General features: G+C 39.3%; 1 protein-coding gene across 1 annotated transcript; it reads left to right on the top strand.

Moving 5' to 3' along the window:
- The first annotated feature begins 8391 nt into the window (after positions 1-8391).
- Positions 8392-20644, top strand: PSMD6 (proteasome 26S subunit, non-ATPase 6). The gene is made up of 8 exons (XM_002758522.6): positions 8392-8611; positions 9352-9557; positions 12196-12341; positions 12606-12825; positions 12927-13035; positions 17750-17918; positions 20233-20310; positions 20445-20644. The coding sequence occupies exons 1-8, from the start codon at positions 8467-8469 to the stop codon at positions 20539-20541; spliced, it is 1170 nt and encodes a 389-aa protein (XP_002758568.3). The 5' UTR covers positions 8392-8466; the 3' UTR covers positions 20542-20644.

Below are 20644 nucleotides of genomic sequence, written 5' to 3'. Positions count from 1 at the left end.
CCTAAATTGCTATGATACCAACTCACTTTTAAAATTCATTGACTTGGAATTTTTCCAACCAAGTTTAAATGTGTTTCTTTCAATGGTCGGGGTCCATTCACTTTTTTGCCCATGACAAGGGATGCTGAGTTGAGCAGGGTGGGGTTAAATCAATAAGTAGTTGACTAAACGAAGGAAATAAATGATTTGTAAGTTTCCGAGGCATTCATCGAGGTCAACGTCTAAATTTAGGAATATCGGTCTTTAAGGATTTTTTGCTTCATTTGTAACTAAAATCAGGGCAGTAGTTCAAAGGACAGACAGCTTTTACGCCAGTGCTTTTTTCTGAGTTTTTTCTCCTGTGAGATTTAGAAAATGCTGTGCTTACCATCCAGTGCCTCCGTCGTGCATACATGACCTCTGCTAGGGCGCGCGTCGCCGCACCCACCTAGCCTAGAATTCTCAATCGCTCGGTGGGCACGAGAGCCAGTCTACCCCGCCTGCCGTGCTCTGCGGAAAGCAGTGGTCACTGCTGCCCTCTGCTGGTCAGCACTTGAAACACATGTGGTCTTTTCTGAGGAAAGGGGCTGTGAACACGCAAAAATCGCAGCCCGAGAAAAGGGATGGATTGGAAACTTCTGTAACCCGAAACCTTCGAGCTCACCCACCCACCCACCCACCTCCTGTGCACCTTGCAAAAAAATTAAAAAGTAAAAAAAATTTTTTTTTCAAAATAAACATAGGCCAGATGCAGTGGTTCACACCTGTGATCCCAGAATGTTGGGAGGCAGAAGCAGGTGGATTGCTTGGGCCTGGGAGTTCCAGACCAGTCTAGGCAATTTAGTCTCTACAAAAACTACCAAAAAAAAAAAAAAAAGCCGGGTGTGGTGGCGGCGCCTGTAATCTCAGTTACTAGGGAGGTGGAAGAATCACTTGAGCCCAGGAGGTCAAGGCTGCAGTAAGTCAAGATCACACCGCTGCACTCCAGCCTGGGTAACACAGCAAGACTCTATCTCCAAAAAAGTATTAATTAATTAATTAAAATTGAAACAGTAGTAAGTAGTACAGATGTGTGATAGGAAGTCCAATACAGTTCGGATTTGTCCTGTGATTAGACCACACCTCTTGTTTAAATGTTTACTAGTTAATTCTTTCCCAGTGTTCACTTTCTTGCTGGTGTGCTTTGCTACATCAGCAGGTGGTACAGACAATGCTGTTTCAATGTGTCCAGGGTACTTTCTTCAAGTTTTTCTGAAGAAATTGCAATGTACTTGCTGCCTGTGTTACCATAGTGCTCTGTGTCTGTGTCTTCGTTTCACTTGTTTGCTTACATAAATCAGACTCAATTTTCTTTTTTTCTTTTGATAGTCCATACTCCAGTAGTTAATTTTGAATTTATATCTTTTATAGTGTCTCTTCTCTAGTCCCCTTTATCATTATTTGTTGTTAAATAACTGCATTTGATTTCTGGAAATTGCTCTTTATCAGCTCATGAAGATTTTTTTTCTTTTCTTTTTACAGCTGCATAATACTCCGTCGTGTGTTAGCTACCACCATCTATACACCATTTGCCTGTATTTGGACATTTAAGCTGTTTCCAGTATTTTACAATTTTAAATAATGATGCAATGAATAACCCTGTGCATGTGTATTTTTGTATTTTTGGAGGCGTAGCTTCAGGTTAAGTTCCCAGAAGCAGGATTGCTGGCTCAAAGGGTGAATGCCTGGGTACTGTTGTTAAACCGCAGCAAATGTTCCTCTTAGGAGCAGAGACTCCCAAGGAGACTGTAAGTGACTAGTATTGATTGTGAGGATAATTTAAAAGCGATTAAAAATGGTGGACTATTAGGACTCAAGAAAACAGGGCAGTCAGTGAAGGCGAGAGGCATACATTCAAAGCATTAAGAAGAGCAGGAATAGAAGGACGAATTGGTGTTGTAAAGATGGTTTCATGTGAAATTTGCATCTAAGGTTGACCTAAGTCCCTTTGCCATATAGGCTGATGATAATCCACCCATGTGCCATCATTTTCTGGGACTAGGCTCTTTTCTGTCTGTCTGCTTCTTCCCAGTTCCCCTCTGAGCTCCTTTGCTCAGTAGGATGTAACTGTGTTTCTTCTGCCCCTTCTTGCCCATGATTTCAGCTTGCTGTCACTCCCTGGTTTATCCCGGCTGCTCTCCTCCAACGTCCTCCCCTCTATTTTACAACCCTGTAGTGCCTACACCCATTACTAGCTGGTGTTTCTAACCACAGTTTCTAATTGGAATTCTGAAAAGAAAAAGTCTGAGTGTCCCAGATCTTCCCTTTGGGACAAAACTTTTCGTGCCAGGACCCTTCGTAGGCTTCAGGTGTTGATCACTTGCAGTTCACACTGCTTCCGTGGGTGTCATGTGTCTACCCAGGATCAGCCCCACAGAAGGACTGTTGGTGGAACTAGAGGTATGAGATGTTAACATGGTTGATATGTAAATTTTAGGCAATTTACCAGAAATGGAAGCATGGCCACTTCTCAATGGCTACACTGGTTCAGTTGCCAGTTCTTGATTTTTCACATCATGTTTCTAGGATTGTATCCTTAGCACCCTACAGATGGATGTGTGCTTATTTTCAAACCGCAAGAGGAAAAGAAGCTAAAAAAACACTTATTTTGTACACAAAGGAGAGTAATTATTAAAGGAACTAAGGAAACTGGTGCAAAGTATCTTTAAAGATGACCCTAACCCAAGCCCATCATTTTAATCTAACCTCAAATATTACCTCATCAAAAAAAAAAAAACCTTTCCTATTCCATTTGTGTGTTCATGCCTTCACTAATTTTGCCACTATTTGAATAATTTATTTAGTGGTGTATTGTTTCTCTGGCTCTTTCTACCCTTTTCCCACCATGAACCCCAGGAATTTCATGTCCACTTCTCTGTCTGGTACCCGCAGCACATAGAAAGAGCTCTATGCTAACGGTGGGGTTCTCCAGTGTGTTATCCTGGGGGACACATTTCATTCTCCCTGCCATGTGCAAGTGTCTTCTCATCATGGAAAAAGAAAACTGATACTGCTCAAGCAATTACCCAACCTGCCCCAGGAACAACAGCATTTCCTAAGTACTCTTTTTAGTACTTAGGAATACTTTAGTGAGGAAGAAATAATCATGCTACATCAATTGATCATCATGCTACAATAACCCTGAAATTTCTGTGTGTTCCAAGCAGATGCTCTATGTAAAGTTTCCATCCTATGTGGTATAATCAATAACTGCCTGACAGGAAGGATGCTGGCAGGAGCAGAGATAACTCTGCCTGCACAAACCCATCTTGGACATATGCAGGAAAGCTATAATCAGGGCCGTGCACATGAAGTATTTGAAATTCAGTGAAAAAGCTGAAAGTGCATGTAATTAAAAGTGAGCAAAGCAGATAAAGTTAATTATATACTCAGAGGAACTTTTTTTTTTTACGCAGTGGGCATGTTAGTCATCACAATCAACGCCCATGAGTCCTGTACAGAGAGCTGAGGACACTCTGCTCAGAATGAAGGAATCCAGTGCCCTAAATCAGAGCAGCCTTTTCAGAGCCACATAATCTCACAGAAAGGAAAAGTACAAAGGCTGAAAAGGAGGCGGGCCCTACTTAGTGCGATCTCAAAATGAAACCAGTTTCTAATAGCAAAGGGCTTGTAACACAGATTAAGAAAAAAATGAGTGATTTTAAAAATAAAACCTAGAACCAGAGAAAATAAAGAAAAGATATGTATGCCCTTAGCTCACCATAGCTGTTTCCATCAAACATTTTCATTTCCATGGGGCATGATATGTATCTGCCAAAAAGATACATATTTATTTTTCCTCCCTGAGACCACAAAAATCTCAGACTTCAAGCTTAAAGAAGAGTCTTTGTAAACTAGTTAATCCAGTCAAATTGAGTGTTAATGGCTACAAAGAGATTGATGGGATGGGTAATTTACTGTTCAATAGTGAGTTGTCTATATGGGACAAAGAGCTGCTTTGATCAACCAGGCAACCAAATCACAGCAACAGTTCAGGGTTCGATTGATTCCTCAGCAATTAATGGTTACGATGGTAAAAAGAGAAGAAGAAGACAGATCTGACCGGAAATTGGTCTCTGTGCTGAGTGGAGAGGCTGACAGCAGGGCGTGTGTGTGACCTCGAAGCTCGTTTGCACCTGGAATAAAGATGAGGTGCCGAATCCCCTACAATGTAGATCTTCTGGCAGTTGCAACCTTAATCTGATCATGCATCTCTACTAGGACAAACTGGAAAGCAGAATATCCCAGTCACATACAGTTTAAACTACAAGACTGTTTATACATGTTTTCCCTAAACTTCAACATGAGTTTTGGATCATATACCCGATTCTTGCCACAAATATAAACAAACTGATACACTTAACTATTTAAACGTTGTAAGTTTTTATGTTGAAGAAAAACCGCTAAAATGTAGAAAAATAAGTGAGGGGGCAAAGTCGTGACACTTGACAAAGTTAGTTTCATTGAATTATGAAGATTGCTCACTAGTCAGTGAGGAGAGACTCCATAGAGAATTGACAAAGCAAAACAAGAACTTCATAAAACAGAAAATATCTCTAGTCAGTAGAATGTGAAAAAAAATTAATCTCACCAATCATAAAGAAAAGGAAAAGCAACTGTTGGCAAAGCTCAAAATGCTTGATGAAAGTACACTGGGAGACTGGGAGTCCAGCAAGTAGCTAGGACTACAGGCACTGGCCACCGTACCCAGTGGGTGCAGTGGCCCACGCTGGTAATCCCAGCACTTTGGGAGGCTGAGGCAGGCAGATCACCTGAGGTCAGAAGTTCGAGACCATGATGAACATGGTGAAGCCCCATCTCTACTAAAAATACAAAAAATAGCTGGATGTAGTGGCTGGCACCTGTAATCCCAGCTACTCTGGAGATTGAGGCAGGAGAATCGCTTGAACCTGGGAGGCAGAGGTTGCAGTGAGCCAAGATGACGCCACTGCACTCCAGCCTGAGCTACAGAGCGAGACTCCGTCTCAAAAAAAAAAAAAAGTACATTGGGAGATGCGTCTGACGGAATTTGGGACCACAACCTCAAAATCTGGCACCTTGTGCTTTGAGGAAGCGGTAGATGCAGGAAGGTCACTCGCACCTTCTCTGTGCCCTTCTCGCTTGAAGCCAGTTATGAAAGAATTCACTGAACTTCTTATAAGGTTGGTCATAAGACCCTCCTTCCAAAGACATTATCCCTATACCCAAAGGAAAGAAATGCCCTTATATATGAAGTTACAGGAACACAGAGAAGAATCTGAACAAACAGACCTTGCTAAGATGCTCCCAGTTTATTACCATCACATCACACCCCTTTTGCCCAATTATCCTTCTACACAACTGTCCACTCTTCATCAAACTTACCTTACAAATATGTACATTTCTTCACTTCTTTGGGTCTTCATTTCCTAAGGCTCTCATGTCACCTAAAATAAATATATTTGTGTGGTTTTCTCCTGTTAGTTTTTTTTTTTGAGACGGAGTCTCACTCTGTCACCCAGGCTGGAGTGCAGCAGCATGATCTCAGCTCACTGCAACCTCTGCCTGCTGGGTTCAAGCAATTCTCCTTTCTCAGCCTCCCAAGTAGCTAGGACTACAGGCACTGGCCACCGTACCCAGCTAATTTTTTTTTTTTTTTTTTAGTAGAGATGGGGTTTCACCATGCTGGCCAGGTTGGTCTCGAATTCTTGATCTTGTGATCCTCCCGCCTCGGCCTTGCAAAGTGCTGAGATTACAGACGTGAGCCACCATGCCCGGCCCTGTTATCTATCTTTTATTATAGGTGCCTTAGCCATGAACCTTGCAATGGGTGAGGAAAAGATACTACTTTTTCTCCCCTGCAGGCTCTCTGTTCAATATTATTGAAAATGTAACTTGATAGATCATTTGTGGAAAAATAATTCATAAAATCTTTACAGAATATATCAAAATATAAAATATTCATGCCCTGTTATTCAACAATTGCACGTCTGGAGATTTAGATTGAGAAATAACTATGTAAGTGTGAAAATATATATGCTCATGCATAACTGACACTGTAATATTAATACAAGTGAAAAAAAACGAAACAAAAATGACCCAAATCAATTAGCCGTTAAAGACTGACCATGAAAAGTTGCTACATAAATATAATGGGCCCAGTGTGGTGGCTGACACCTGTAATCTCAGCCCTTTAGGAAGCTGAGGCAGGAGGATCACCTGAGGTCAGGAGTTTGAGACCAGCCTGCACAACATGGCAAAACCTCATCTCTACTAAAAATACAAAAATTAGCCTGGCATGGTGGGACATGCCTGTAATTCCAGCTACTCACGGGGCCAAGACAGGAGAAATGCTTGAGCTCAGGAGGTGGAGGTTGCAGTGAGCCAAGATCGTGTCACTGCACTCCAGCCTGGGCAACAGAGAGAGATCCATCTAAAAAATAAACAAACAAACAAAACAAAATAAATAGAATGGAATCCTATGTGGTCAGTCCATATTATTATCATCCGAGATATCCACAATACATGGTAGAATGAACAAAACAAAGCTTAAACTGTGTGAGTACAGTATGATTGTGTAAATATACCCAAGTGAGTTTTAATGAAGCTAAGCTTCTCTAGAATCTTCACTGCTGAGTCCTTGAGACCTAAGACAGTGCCTGGTACTTTGTAACCATGCAGTCATGTTTGTTGAATGACTAAATGAAACATGTTTAGAAAGTTTTTAACCAAAAGTTCAGCAGTAATGGAGAGCTACCGAATAGTAATTTTTTCTTTGCTCTTCATATTTTGGCTATCATTTGAGTTGTCTTCAAAATGCTTCTTTTTTGAGACTGAGTCTCGCTCTGTCATCCAGGCTGAAGTGCAGTGGCACGATCTCAGCTCACTGCAACCTCTGCTTCCCAGGTTCAAGTGATTCTCCTGCCTCAGCCTCCTGAGCAGCTGGGACAAAAGGCATGCACCACCGTACCCAGCTAATTTTTCTAATTTTTTTAGTAGATACAAGTATTCACCATATTGGCCAGGCTGGTCTCAAACTGCTGACCTCATGATCCACCCACGATGGCCTCCCAAAGTACTGGGACTACAGGCATGAGGCACTGCGCCTGGCCTTGTTTCATTTTTATATTTTTATAGAAATACATAATATATTTAAATTATGTGACGATGCCTACTGCCTGTGAAATGTGGCAGTCTCACCTGTTTCAGCAGCTGTGTAAACTGGGTCAACTCTTTTGGAAAACGATTTAACATTAAATATCCCCAAGTCACAAAACCCTTCCTTCCTTTGTCAGTTGTTCCTTCTTGGGAATTTATGCTAAGGAAAAAGATGCAAAACATGAAGTGATCTAGACAGCCAATGTCTTCATCTAAGTTTTTATATTCGGTAACTAAAAGCTGGTCAACCTAAAGACACCTCTAACAGAAGGAAGAGTGAAAGTAAATTATGATAAATCCATTAGATGGAATTTAGGCCGGGAAGGGTGGCTCATGCCTGTAATCCCAGGACTTTCAGAGGCGGATCACTTGAGGTCAGAAGGTCAGGACTAGCCTGGCCAACATGGTGAAACCCCTGTCTCTACTAAAAATACAAAAATTAGCTGGGCTTGGTGGTGTAGGCCTGTAATCCCAGCTACTCGGGAGGCTGCGGCAGGAGAATTACTTGAACCTGGAGGCAGAGGCTGCAGTAAGCCAAGATTGTGCCACTGCACTCTAGCCTGGGCGACAGAGCAAGATTCTGTTTCAAAAAAAAGGGGGAAATTTAATGTAACCATTACCAACTCTGTAGTAGTATGAACAAATGGAGGCTGAAAATGCAGCCATGTAATGATTTAATTTATGTGTATACAAAACTACGATGCTGTTGTACTATGATGCAGAATCCTTGGTGCAGTTTTTTTCTTCTTAAAATTTCAGAAAGAATGTGGATTGTAGAGTTCTACATAGGGGTTTTCATTTAGGCCTTGCAACATGGCTGTTACATGATCTTGCTTGGTCAGTTTCCCTAACCTCTTTTTGCCTCAGGTGTCTTACCCACTAAATAGGCTAACGGTACTATCTCGCAGTGTGAAGATGAGTAAACTATGGTGATCGCTTTTATTGATGCTTTATTACATTTTCACTTTTTAGAAATTTTTCAGTTCCCATCAGTTACAAACGGAATGTAAAATGGCTAAAAAGGGAGTAAGAAAGATTCAAGAAATGGAGCTTTGGAGTTGGGCCCCACCCACTCTGGGACTCTCGGGAAGCCTTGCGCGTGGAAAAGCCCCCGATGACCACACTGGGGCGCAGGCGCTCAGGTTGGGCGAGGCGTTCCCGGCGGTGTTCAGCAGGGGACGCTGCCGGCGGAGGTGGGACCGGAAACCAGGCCGGAGGAGGCCGGGCTTATTCGCCGACTTCTCCTGTTTCCGCTGCCGCAGCAGTTCGGAACTGAGTTGTCTCTTGTCGGCCGCTTTCTCCGTTGCTGCGATGCCGCTGGAGAACCTGGAGGAGGAGGGTCTGCCGAAGAACCCCGACTTACGCATCGCGCAGCTGCGCTTCCTGCTCAGCCTCCCGGAGCACCGCGGGGACACTGCCGTGCGCGAAGAGCTGATGGCGGCCGTCCGCGATAACAGTGAGGCCCGCCCGAGCGCCGAGTCAGCGGCCTAGGCCTAGGCTGGCCGGGCGCTCCGGAGCCTGCAGGGACTTTTTTTTGTGTGGAGCTCTTTCTGACGGGGTCTCTGAGACCAGGCCTGGTTTCTCTGGCCCTTGGGGTTTTGCTTTGATTGGGGGTCCCCTGGGGGACCTCGCCTTATCTCAGAGGGCGTCTCTGTGCGGCCTTCCCCTGTAAGGGTTGCTTGGAGGAGAATCGTGAGGCATTAGTATTTAGCCCTGTGCTAGGCACAGAGTGAAGGCCCCGTGACTTACTGTCATTCGGGACTGAGTCTGGGCTCGGGGTATTCCTGCAGGAGGGTTCAGCTTGCGGTGGAGGGGAAATTTGGATTCAGTTCTTTTTGTTCTTCCTGGTAGTGAATGTGAATGTTTGAACATATGTATGTGAGTACGTGTGTATAAAAAGTCTTAACCTGTTTGAAGACTTTTGAAACAGAATCCGGCAAGAGCAAACCGAGGATTGCCTTCCCTCCAGCCCTAGTTGGAAGAGGTTGGCAGTGCCAGGATTGGCCCTCACGCAAACCTCCCACCAGCATACGTTTACGTTTTGCTAAGGCGATTATTAAGTGCCATCCCATGCCTTCATGGTAGTGGGGAAGAGACTGGTGGATGACCTGTGTGTCAGGGGGTGAAAGACGTGGGCAGACATTGATCTGAGGGCACAAGTGGCCCCACTCATACATCCCTCTTTTTGCGTGCCAGACATGGCTCCTTACTATGAAGCCTTGTGCAAATCTCTCGACTGGCAGATAGACATGGACCTACTCAATAAAATGAAGAAGGCAAATGAAGACGAGTTGAAGCGTTTGGATGAGGAGCTGGAAGATGCAGAGAAGAATTTAGGAGAGAGTGAAATTCGCGATGCAATGATGGCAAAAGCCGAGTACCTCTGCCGGATAGGTGACAAAGTGAGTGGAGATGGTTTCCCCTCTCTGTAGTTAGTATAGGCTAAAATTGGGGACTATTCCAGATTAATCGTTTTTCATTTAAAAAATTTACTTCGTTTTAGAAAAGGCATACAGGTAATCATGCTTACTTGTACTCGTGAATCAGTGTACAGATGAAAAAGAAAAAGTCGTCTCCTTGAAATGCCTTATCGTTTCCCCAAACAGCAGCTAGGGCTGTATTCTTGCCCATCACACTCCATGCCAATAAAAACGTAAGTGTACATCTAGAGAATTTTATTTACTGCTTTTACGCAGTTGGGATCATTTTCAGTAGTTTTCTCACTTGGTTGGGAGGCATTAGTTGTGGTGTCTTTAGTACTTTACACAAGTAATACTTTCCTTAGGAGAAACTAAGAAACTGTGTAAATGTTAGAGTTCTGTTGACCTTTCTTTACCTGCCCAGAGATAGCCTTTTTAGTTCTTTTATTGTGCATTAATACAAATTTTTTAATAAACATTTTTTACGAGATTTTATGTATAAAAATACATAAATGCTCAATAAAAGAACCTTTTTTTTTTTTACAATTAATACTACTTACAGAAATTTTTAATTCTACGGTATTTTTTTTTTTTTTTACATGGGATCATAGTGTACTCATGTAGTCCCGTTTACCTTTTTCATTCAACATTTAGGAGGTCTTTTCCATGCTATTATACATAAATCTGGCTCATCCTGGTTAACTGCTGCCTGATGTTACATTGTAGAGCTAGTTCTGCCATAGTTTGTTCAGCTGTTGGTAGACATGTGTTGTTTTCATCTGTTTTTGCTTTAGCAAACCGCTGCTTTAAAAACATGCTTGTATATGTCTCTGTGTATATATGCTAGTGTTTCTCTAGGGTATAGTCTATGAAACAAAATTGCTGGGACAGTGAACAAGTATTTTTTGTTTTTTTAATATGTGTGGCCAGTTCCGGGTAACAGCCAGCTTAATTTTACTCCACCATCAGGGCCCCAGAGGGATACCCACCATTCCTGGATGTTTGAAATTTAATTTTAACTCTGTAATAGGGGTTAAGAGGATGGGCTTTGAATGTTCTTAATTTTAAATTATTTACCTGTAAGTACTTGGGTATAGAATGACATGGTGCCAGTATAACAAAAATAAAAATAGTGTGAGCTCTTGAATCAGATTTCCTGGGTTCTATTTTTAACTTTGGTAATTATGATTTATGAAGTCCTCAGTTTCCTCATGCGTAAAATTAGGGGTACTGATAGTTTCTACTTAATGTGGATTAAAGATAGGAAAAAGCTTACACTGGCACCTGGCACATAGTAAGTGCCTGAATGTTGTTTTGGAATGTGTATCTAAAATGAGTTTTGTTTTTTTTTCCCCCTTTTCTGGTTGTAAACTTATAAATTAGTCATTGTAAACATTTGGAAAATACAGAAAAGTTTCAAATTAGCTAGAAGTTTCCATTTACTTTTAAGCTGTGTTTGTGGTTTGGTTTTAAAGACTAATATATTACATATGAATGAGAAACTTAAAACTTTTGATTCAGGGTTTGAAGAATTTCAACAAGGACATGCTTGAATCAATATCAGGAAGTTATAAAATGATGCTCAATATTATATTTCCTCTGTATTTATTAAATGTCTTTCTTCCAAAAAGTACAACTTTTTCCCTATTTACTCTCTTCTTTTTTTATATTATATTTTATTTAGTATTACTAAATACTTAATGGACTTAGTGGGTTTTTATTCTGTCTTAGTGGGTTTTTATCACTGTCTTATTCTGTCTTAGTGGGTTTTTATCACTGTTACCACTGATGAGAGTCTTTATTCGTTATGGTGCTGTTTGTTGCAAATTTGTTAGTAGAACCTCCTTCAAGACATTGTCTTTGTCCTTTTGACATACCTCATTAGTCTTATTTTCTGATAAAATAAAATGTCACAGGTTCACCTGTTATTTTCACTGTAATAAACCTAGAATTACCCATTTCTTCTAGGATCCCTGGTTCCTTTTAGTGGGGGATAGCATTTAGAAACCAAGCTCTGAGAGTTACGTGTACCCATTGCTCTCCTGCCAGTCCCTGATAAATTTATGAAATATAACTAATAATTACATAAAACAAACCAGGCACACACACTGAAAACAAGTGTAAACAAATTATTTTATTCATATATTTGTCTTTAAAGCAAAGGAAACATTCCAGTGTTTTGAGAGAGAATTACATATTTACAAATTCAGTTACAAATTATACTAAGATATAATTTCCAAAACCCTTCAGATGATGACTGATAAAGTTATTTTGAAATAGTGTATTGTAATTATTAAAGAGAAAACACATTGAATATACAGAACAAAGAAAAATAGTTAACAATTCTGAATGTATTTTTCTTATATTGTTTTCCAGAATATAATGCTTGGGCATTTCTTATGTATTTTTTATACTTTATACGGGTAGAGAAAATAGAATAATAAACTGTTTTGCACTTATCACCCAGCTTCAACAAAAATCAGTTAATGGCCATGTTGTTGTACCTCTACTCTTACCTGATCCCCCAACCTTTCAAGAAAATCCCAAACAGCCGATAGCTTTTTTTTTTTTTTGGAAACTTGGAACCTTTTCTCACCTATTGCCTTGGCTTTCTTGATAGGAGGGCGCTCTGACAGCCTTTCGCAAGACATATGACAAAACTGTGGCCCTGGGTCATCGGTTGGATATTGTATTCTATCTCCTTAGGATTGGCTTATTTTATATGGATAATGATCTCATCACACGAAACACAGAAAAGGCCAAAAGGTACTTTGTAACAGTGGGATTCTAGTCTCTCTAAATTATAATGCTACAAATGAGAAGCTGATATAAGTAACTGCCTGTTTTGTTTACAGCTGGTAAGTTTGGTCAAATAACTGATGTACTTATTTAGTAAAATATTTTCTTTAAATATTACCTTTTGGTTCAAGTTGTTAAAAGTTGTTTTGTCATTTCAAATAACAGAAAATTTTTTAAAACGTGGCTTTGTCTGTTGCCAGACTATGATCTCTTACTGTTTTTATTTCATAGCTTAATAGAAGAAGGAGGAGACTGGGACAGGAGAAACCGCCTAAAAGTATATCAGGGTCTTTACTGTGTGGCCATTCGTGATTTCAAACAGGCAGCCGAACTCTTCCTTGATACTGTTTCAACATTTACATCCTATGAACTCATGGATTATAAAACATTTGTGACTTATACTGTCTATGTCAGTATGATTGCCTTAGAAAGACCAGATCTCAGGGAAAAGGTAATGACCAAACTTTCTCATATTTAAAATGTGTTTTTCTGTTTAAATACACAAAATCATTAAAGTATACATTTTTTTGTGTATGTTTTTTAAATACCTAGGTCATTAAAGGAGCAGAGATTCTTGAAGTGTTGCACAGTCTTCCAGCAGTTCGGCAGTATCTGTTTTCACTCTATGAATGCCGTTACTCTGTTTTCTTCCAATCATTAGGTAAGGATAGAGTTGCTATTTTTGACTGTCTTCATCTTACTCCTGATCCCATGTGCCTAAAGTGATTTTTCACCTATCTGAGAAATGTATTGTGTAGATAGCTGCAGGTCTCTGATAAGTATTCTAATGTGCCCAGTTTTGTTTAGAAGAGGGGTCATCAGATTGTGGCCTGCTGTATGGCCCAGGAGGTAAGAATGATTTTTACATTTTTAAAGTGATGTCTAAAAAAAGAGGATGTGACAGAGAACTATGTAGCTTGCAAACCCTGGAAGTGTTTACTCTCTGGCCCTTTGCTGAGGATGTTTGCCAGATTCCTGGTTTAGAGTCTTAATGGGATGTAAGGCAGAAGTGAGCAAATGTTTATAACTATTGAGCTTCATGGGGAAAGAAGTGAGGGAATTCTGAATGTGATTTGGGGTAGAGATTAATTGAACCTTGAATTCAGCAATGGTTATTCTGTGTGCAATAGCTAAATAGCTAAATCTTTGTGAAATGGGCTATGGGTTAAGAAAGTAGTCTGTTGAACATAATTGTATTCCTTCAAAGCTAGTTTGTAGTCATCCTGCCTACACACATTTGCTTGTTTTCCTACTAATGACCACAAACTATTAAGATGATAGAAGAATTAGCTTGCATCAAGTTGACCCAGGGATCTTTCCCAAAACTTAAAATTTGGCATTGATATATTCTCTTGTTTATGCTGCAAATTTCAGAAGGTGTTTGGTTAAATAAGATAGCATAGGTGAAAAATGGGAATGAAGGATTCCAAATGATTATTGTTAATGTTTTTGCAGTGGGTTTTGGCCCAGTGTTTATGGATACTTTCTCCAAGCATACAAAACAGGCTGCTTTATGAGAGTTCATAGTACTTAACTCAGGTAATGGAGGAACAGGTTTCTCCAGCGCCATCAATTACTCACTAGGCCTCATCGTCTCATACATACATGCAAAGTTATGTTGCTTTTGCACATGTGATTATATTGTAGAATTGCTCTTTTCACTTTTTTATGCTTGGGGTCTTCTGGTCATCACTCAACTCAAATACGGAGCCCTTCCCTGCTTCCCTCAGTCAAAACAAATCTCTTAGTTCTCTACATTCCTGGGGTTCTCAATGTATGCCCCTGCCTTTCAAAAAAAAATTGAGGTATAAATCACACACAACAAAATTGCCTGAAGTGTACTATTCAGTGGTTTTTAATATATTGACAAGGTTTTCAAATATTAGTAATTCCAGAACACCTTGATTAAGAAAACCCATACCCATTAGCAGTCACTCCCTATTCCTCCTTTCCCCCAGCCCCTGGCAACCACTGATTTACTTTATGTCTGTACAGATTTGCCTGTTCTGGACATTTCATATAAGTGCAGTCATAAAATAGTGGCTTTTTGTGCCCGGCTTCTTTCACCCAATCTTGTAGCATGTGTCAGTACTTCATTTTGTTTTATAGTAAAAGGATAGTCCGTTGTATGTATATACTATACCCATTCATTAGTTCATAGGTTTTGGGGCTGATTGTCCTTTCTGGCTGTTATTGATAATGCTGTAATGAAGATATGTATACAGCTTTTTGTGTGGACATATGGAGTGGAATGGCTGCATCTTATGGTAACTCTCTGATTAACTTTTTGAGGAATTGCCAGTTTTCCAAAACAACTACATATACCATTTGACATTGCCATCAGTTGTGTGTGAGGGTTCCAGTGTTCCCACATCTAGTACTTACTCTTTTGTGTCTTTTTTATTATAGGTGTTTTGTGAGTGTGAAATGATATCTCATTGTAGTTTTGTGTTTCTCTAATGACTGGTTTCGTTGAGCACCTTTTCATGTATTTACTGGCCGTGTGCTCCATTTGCTAAAACAGCACACTGTTTTGTGATAATTTCTTAGTTTGCCTCCTGTGCTAACTAGAATTTCTGGGAGCAGACCTTATGCTTTTTTTTTAAATCTTCATAATGACCCTGACAACAGGACAGTGCCTGATACTAATGTGCTCTAAAATAATTCAGTTGGAAAAGCAGTATCCTTTTCTAGGTAATACTTCACTGTATTTAGAAATTAAAAACAAATTGAGAAAGGACAACTCCATACACACATTCATTGACATATAAAATTTTTTCAGAGATAATGATTTTAATATTTTATGTATCCTTCTAGACCTTTTATTCATTTATTATATGCACTTTAAAAAAGAAAAAACATTTAAAAACCAAGGTTATATGTACACATGGAACAGTTCTAAACAGTATCATATAAAGATACTCTATGATCACCAGTATCCTTTCTCTAGAGGCAACTGCTGTTAATCAGGTTTTCATGCGTGTCTTTCAAGAGCACTGTTATTGACAGATACAAGCATGTAACACCTTTATGTATTGTGGATGTATTTTATACGCTGTTTTGTAAGTACCTTTTATTCTCTTCAAAAGTAACGTGTTTATCTTTTCATGTCACTATACATATAGTTGGTCATTTAGTCAGTGTTTATGAGTGGCTATTGCGTACTAACATTGAGAATAGCAGCAGATTGAACAGGTAGCATTCCTAGGAGCTTCAAATTATCCTTTCATAAGTATTTCCTAGTATTTCATTGTATTGGCTATGCCATAATTTATCCTCTACTGATAGAAAACTAGGTTGTTTCCAATTTTGCCCTATTAAAAGCAACCCTGCTTTGAATACTTCAACAATGCATCTGTCCCACTTGTTATTATTTCCTTGGGAAAAAAAGTCTAAGAAATTGAACTTTCCAAAGGTTAAATATTTTGTGTCATGACCATTACTGCTCTCCAGAAATGCCAGTTTACATTTCGACAGTTTTTCTTCTCTCAATCTGTAGCATTTGAGATAACCTGTCCCACCCTCTCTGTATTCTTTGCTAGTCTGAGAGGACAGAAATAATTTTGATGTTTTATGCATTTCTCTTGTAAATGAGAATATACACCATCTCATGTTTAGTAGCCATTGATCTCCATATTGCTAAATCATATGTTCCCTTGCTCATCCTGTGTGCCTTGATGTTGACCATCATTTGCTTCTCACCACAGCTTTCTCTTGGTTCTGCAGTAACAGGCTCTTGTTTTCTCTGGACCTACCTCCTCACCTATTGTTAGACCTCTCGGTGACTACCTTAGACTGAGTTATTGCCTTTGTCTCTTATCTTCATTTTGTGCCATTAAATACATCTGGATGGCAGTGACTGACAAATTCATGTCTCTAACCCCAAACTGGAGCACCAGACTCATGCTCTAATGCTTCCTTAGTGTCCTTACTTGACTGTTTAAAAGGCATATCCACTTGAACACTGCTAAAGTATGCTTGAATCCCACCTTCACCCCCAAAACCAAAAACAAATATTCTCCTTCTCCAGGGATTTCCATCTTGTTCAATCCGCAAACATAAGTATACTCTAGAGTCTCTTCTCTTGCTCACCTTCTATATCCCTGTAGCTGTCTTCTGAGTCTGGCATCCTTTCTGTTCCTGGACTTAACCATACTTTTCTGGCCTTCAGACTTTTGTATCATTTACATTGCTCTGTGCTTAGCCGGCCCCTCAGACAGGTCTTCTTCCTTGTCCACCCCAATCCAGTGGAAGGCTTCCTAGTAACTCTATCATGTTACTTTTACTTTCTTCACAGGAGTTATCTTGTATATTTGTTCATCTATCTCTGCCCTTTGAAAATTTAGTTTTTGAGGCAGCAAGGGTCTTTTGGTTCACTGCCATATAACTAACTAGAGCAGTGATATACAGGAGTTATTCAGTGAAATAATTTATATTTGTATGGGTTGCTTATTAATATTCTACATACATTTTACTGTTTAATTGATTTCTAAAGACCTCTTTCGGGATCAAGGTCATTAACTTATAAATACATTTTCTAGTTTATCATTTGTCTTCAAACCTTGTTCATAGTTTTTTGTTTTGTAGACTATTTACATGAACCAATAAACAGGAAATAGGAGTCATCAGTCTTTGTTTCTTTGCTTCTGAGTTTTGTTACTTTTTGAAAATGTGTGATTATATCTTTTTCTGGTCTGTGTAAGTCATTTGTTACTGCACCTGCTGTTGTTATTAGAATTATTTTAAAAGTGAATTTTATTTTACTTAAGGCATACGAAGTTCTCTGTGTTTAAAATAGTACATAGCTGGGTGCGGTGGCTCACGCCTATAATCCCAGCACTTTGAGAGGCTGAGGTGGGCAGATCACCTGAGGTCGGGAGTTCGAGACTAGCCTGACCAACATGGAGAAACCCTATCTCTACTGAAAATACAAAATTAGCTGGGTGTGGTGGTGCATGCCTGTAATCCCAGCTACTAGGGAGGCTGAGGCAGGAGAATCACTTGAACCCGGGAGGCGGAGGTTGCAGTGAGCCAAGATCGTGCCATTGCACTCCAGCCTGGGCAACAAGAGTGAAACTGTTTCAATATGTATATTGTACATGTACGCGAACTTTGTCATATGTGAACAAGTTCCTTTAGAGGCTGTACTCTTTCTGATGGTGATGTCAAATAGCTACCTGCTACTTTAGGGCAATGTTTGCATACCTGGCTCTTTATCACTGCTGTTGCTGCCATTGTTGATGACATGATGTGGAAGGGCCGTGAGAAATTTGGTACTTGTTGATTTATTTGTTGGACTCAACTAGTGTGGTTTAGTTTTTAATCTTTTTATCTGAAAAGGACATTCTTATAATTTGTCATTTTATTCATTGCAGCGGTTGTGGAACAGGAAATGAAAAAGGACTGGCTTTTTGCCCCTCATTATCGATACTATGTAAGAGAAATGAGAATTCATGCATACAGTCAGCTGCTGGAATCATACAGGTCATTAACCCTTGGCTATATGGCAGAAGCATTTGGTGTTGGTGTGGAATTCATTGATCAGTAAGTTTAAATAATGCCATGTTAATTGAAGTTTTAAAATTGCTTTTAATATGTGAACTTGTACAGTGTTTTACTCGTTTACATTGGTTCCCTCAATCTTAAGGTGGGGTGGAAGGTTTTTTCCCTTAATATCAAAACAGTCATTCATATCTGTCACCTGCCTTTCTCATGTCTGTCCCTTGCATTAACAGATGGGAAAACTGAGTTGTAGTGAAGTTGATTTGTTAAAGGTCATTAGACAAGTTGTTATCAAAAGTTGTCTTTTGTTACTTTGTAGCCCACACTGCAGCTACAGTAATGACTGTTAGATTTGCTTATATTTTACAGTTGGTCATATTCCTCTGATAATTTCTTCCAATTTTTAGGTTGCTGCTGCAATTCTGGTCAAATTGTTCAATGTAGGACTTTTAATACTTCCATCAGTGATTGAACAAATACTTAACGAGCCATTACTCTATGTTTGGTATTGTTTTACAGCTCCCTCTAAATAGACTTTGAATGTAGTAGTAGGGAAGAGATGGCAAGTAAGCAAAAAATATACAAGGTAATTCCATATAGAAATGAACCTATGGAGATGAGAAAATGCTGTCCTTACATATGGCATACTTGAGGAGGTGAGGTTTGTTCTGAGACTTGAATTGAGAAGAGTCAGCTATATGGAGTCGTCCTGCATGCAGAAAACGGAATAGAAAAGGCTGAGGCTTTGAGCCAGAAACAGAAAATGTCAATGTGGCTGCAGCACAGTGGAGGGAGCAGTTGGAGAATATGAGTATAATATATGGAGATTTGTGCAGGTGATGATTTGTATAGGGCCTTGTAGGTCATGGAATGGAGGTTGGGTTTTAATTCAGGTTTGATGGGGAGCCATTGGAAGATTTTTGAGCCCAAGTTACATCATCTATCTTATGCTGTGTCTTATATAGAGTAAGGTGACAGAGAGACCAGTTGTGCTGTTTAGTAGCTCATGGAGGGGATATTAATGTGGTGGGAGAAGAAACATTCACAGTATAGGATGTCCGGATGGTATCGAGATCAGTGGTTCCCACATGTAGGTGTTTATAAATGTTGATGTTGTTTTCAGTGGTCCACAGTGTAAACTTTAAATGAAGATGCATTTCATTAAATAAGACCATTCTCTTTTTAATATTTTTAAAATTTCAAACATCCATCAAATCCTAAAGAATGGTACAGTACATTTTAACATTTTGTTATACTTGTCACAGTCTACTCATTTTATGTTTTTTAACCACTTCAAATTAAGTTTCAGATACCAACACATTTTTTAAATGATCTTTACCAAAATAGAAGGCTGGTATCCGAGGTTTTGTTCCATGTCTGAACTTCTAGTCTGTGAAACTGAAGTCTGATGACCACTGCCCAAGAGGGTTGTTCATTAGGGTACGGGTTGGGCATTATGGATGTTTTTCATGAGGCAGTAAAATGAGTGGCTTGTGAGCAGTCCATGAGAAAAAGAGCTTGACCTTGCTGCTTTTTTCAGCTCTGTGGCCTTAGTCAGATTGTCTCCTCTTCAGTTTGTGATGTGGAGATGTGATAAAGCCTTCACTAGTTAGGGGCACACACCACAGTATTCCTTAAGTCATCTTGATGACAAGTGAATGCAAGGCAGCTGGTACCTTTCAGGTAGTTGAATTCACGTGGTATTTGAATTGTTTGATTTTTTTTTTTTTTTTTTTTTTTCCCTTCATGATCTGAGACCAGCTCAAGAGGCAAAGGCTGTACCATTGAGCTCTAGTTGTTGTTCCCTAAAAATGCCTTGTTTTAAATTTCTGTGATACCTGTGTTTTCATGGATTCTTTTTTTTCCCTTAAAAAGTTAGTTTAGATGAAATCCTCTTTTTTTAAAATGGGCAACATAATAATTCTACATCATTTATCATTTCTTCCCAACCCCCAACTTATTTAGACTAAGATATGTTGGAGAGGGAAGGGGTCATTGTTTTAGTTAATATTACTACTGTTGACATGTTTACCCATGGGCTCTATTCCATAATTTTGTTTTAGGTCTTTTGTTTGAAAGAGTTTATTAGTTTTATCAGTTTTATTTCGTAATTTTTCCTGACCTAGTTTTCCTTTGAGTATATATAAATGACCTACTTTCCATCTGAATATGAACTTCTAGGATCATGTTTATTCTGGTAGATGACTTAAAGGGACAATCTCAACTACTGTATATGCAGTACCAAGCTTGAAGGGAAAGTACATGTTACAAATTTAAGACAGTATTTTAGTGCAATATTTATTTTTCTAAGAATTCTCTGTAAAGCTAATGCTCTTATTTTTTTTCTCTAAATTAGGGAACTGTCCAGATTTATTGCTGCTGGGAGACTACACTGCAAAATAGATAAAGTGAATGAAATAGTAGAAACCAACAGGTACTTTCATTTTGTGTATCATTTGTTACACTGCTCAAAGTAAGGGGCATTCCGAAATTTTAAAAGTAGGTCAACTATCGTCATGGAGTAATGTGACTGGTAAATAATTCATTTTTTCTTGAATTTATTTATAGACCTGATAGCAAGAACTGGCAGTACCAAGAAACAATCAAGAAAGGAGATCTGCTACTAAACAGAGTTCAGAAACTTTCCAGAGTAATCAATATGTAAAGCCATGTAACAAATGATTTCCTTTAGAGATAATTGTTTGAATTTTTATAGCTTACTTCACTATGTGCCCAGGTCAGCTGTATAAAATAAATACTGCATTGTT

This window comes from Callithrix jacchus, chromosome 15, assembly GCF_049354715.1.
Source record: "Callithrix jacchus isolate 240 chromosome 15, calJac240_pri, whole genome shotgun sequence".
Classification (NCBI taxonomy): Eukaryota; Metazoa; Chordata; class Mammalia; order Primates; family Cebidae; genus Callithrix; species Callithrix jacchus.
The sequence above is the reverse complement of the archived record's forward strand: the minus strand, read 5'-3'. Positions and strand labels throughout refer to the sequence as shown.

Bases quoted from the DNA above. Each gene is read 5' to 3' on its own strand.
- PSMD6 (XM_002758522.6), top strand. From the start codon at position 8,467: ATGCCGCTGGAGAACCTGGAGGAGGAGGGTCTGCCGAAGAACCCCGAC. The intron at 17,919-20,232 runs GTAAGTTTAAAT...TCTCTAAATTAG, and splicing joins GGTGTGGAATTCATTGATCA to GGAACTGTCCAGATTTATTG. The intron at 20,311-20,444 runs GTACTTTCATTT...ATTTATTTATAG, and splicing joins GAAATAGTAGAAACCAACAG to ACCTGATAGCAAGAACTGGC.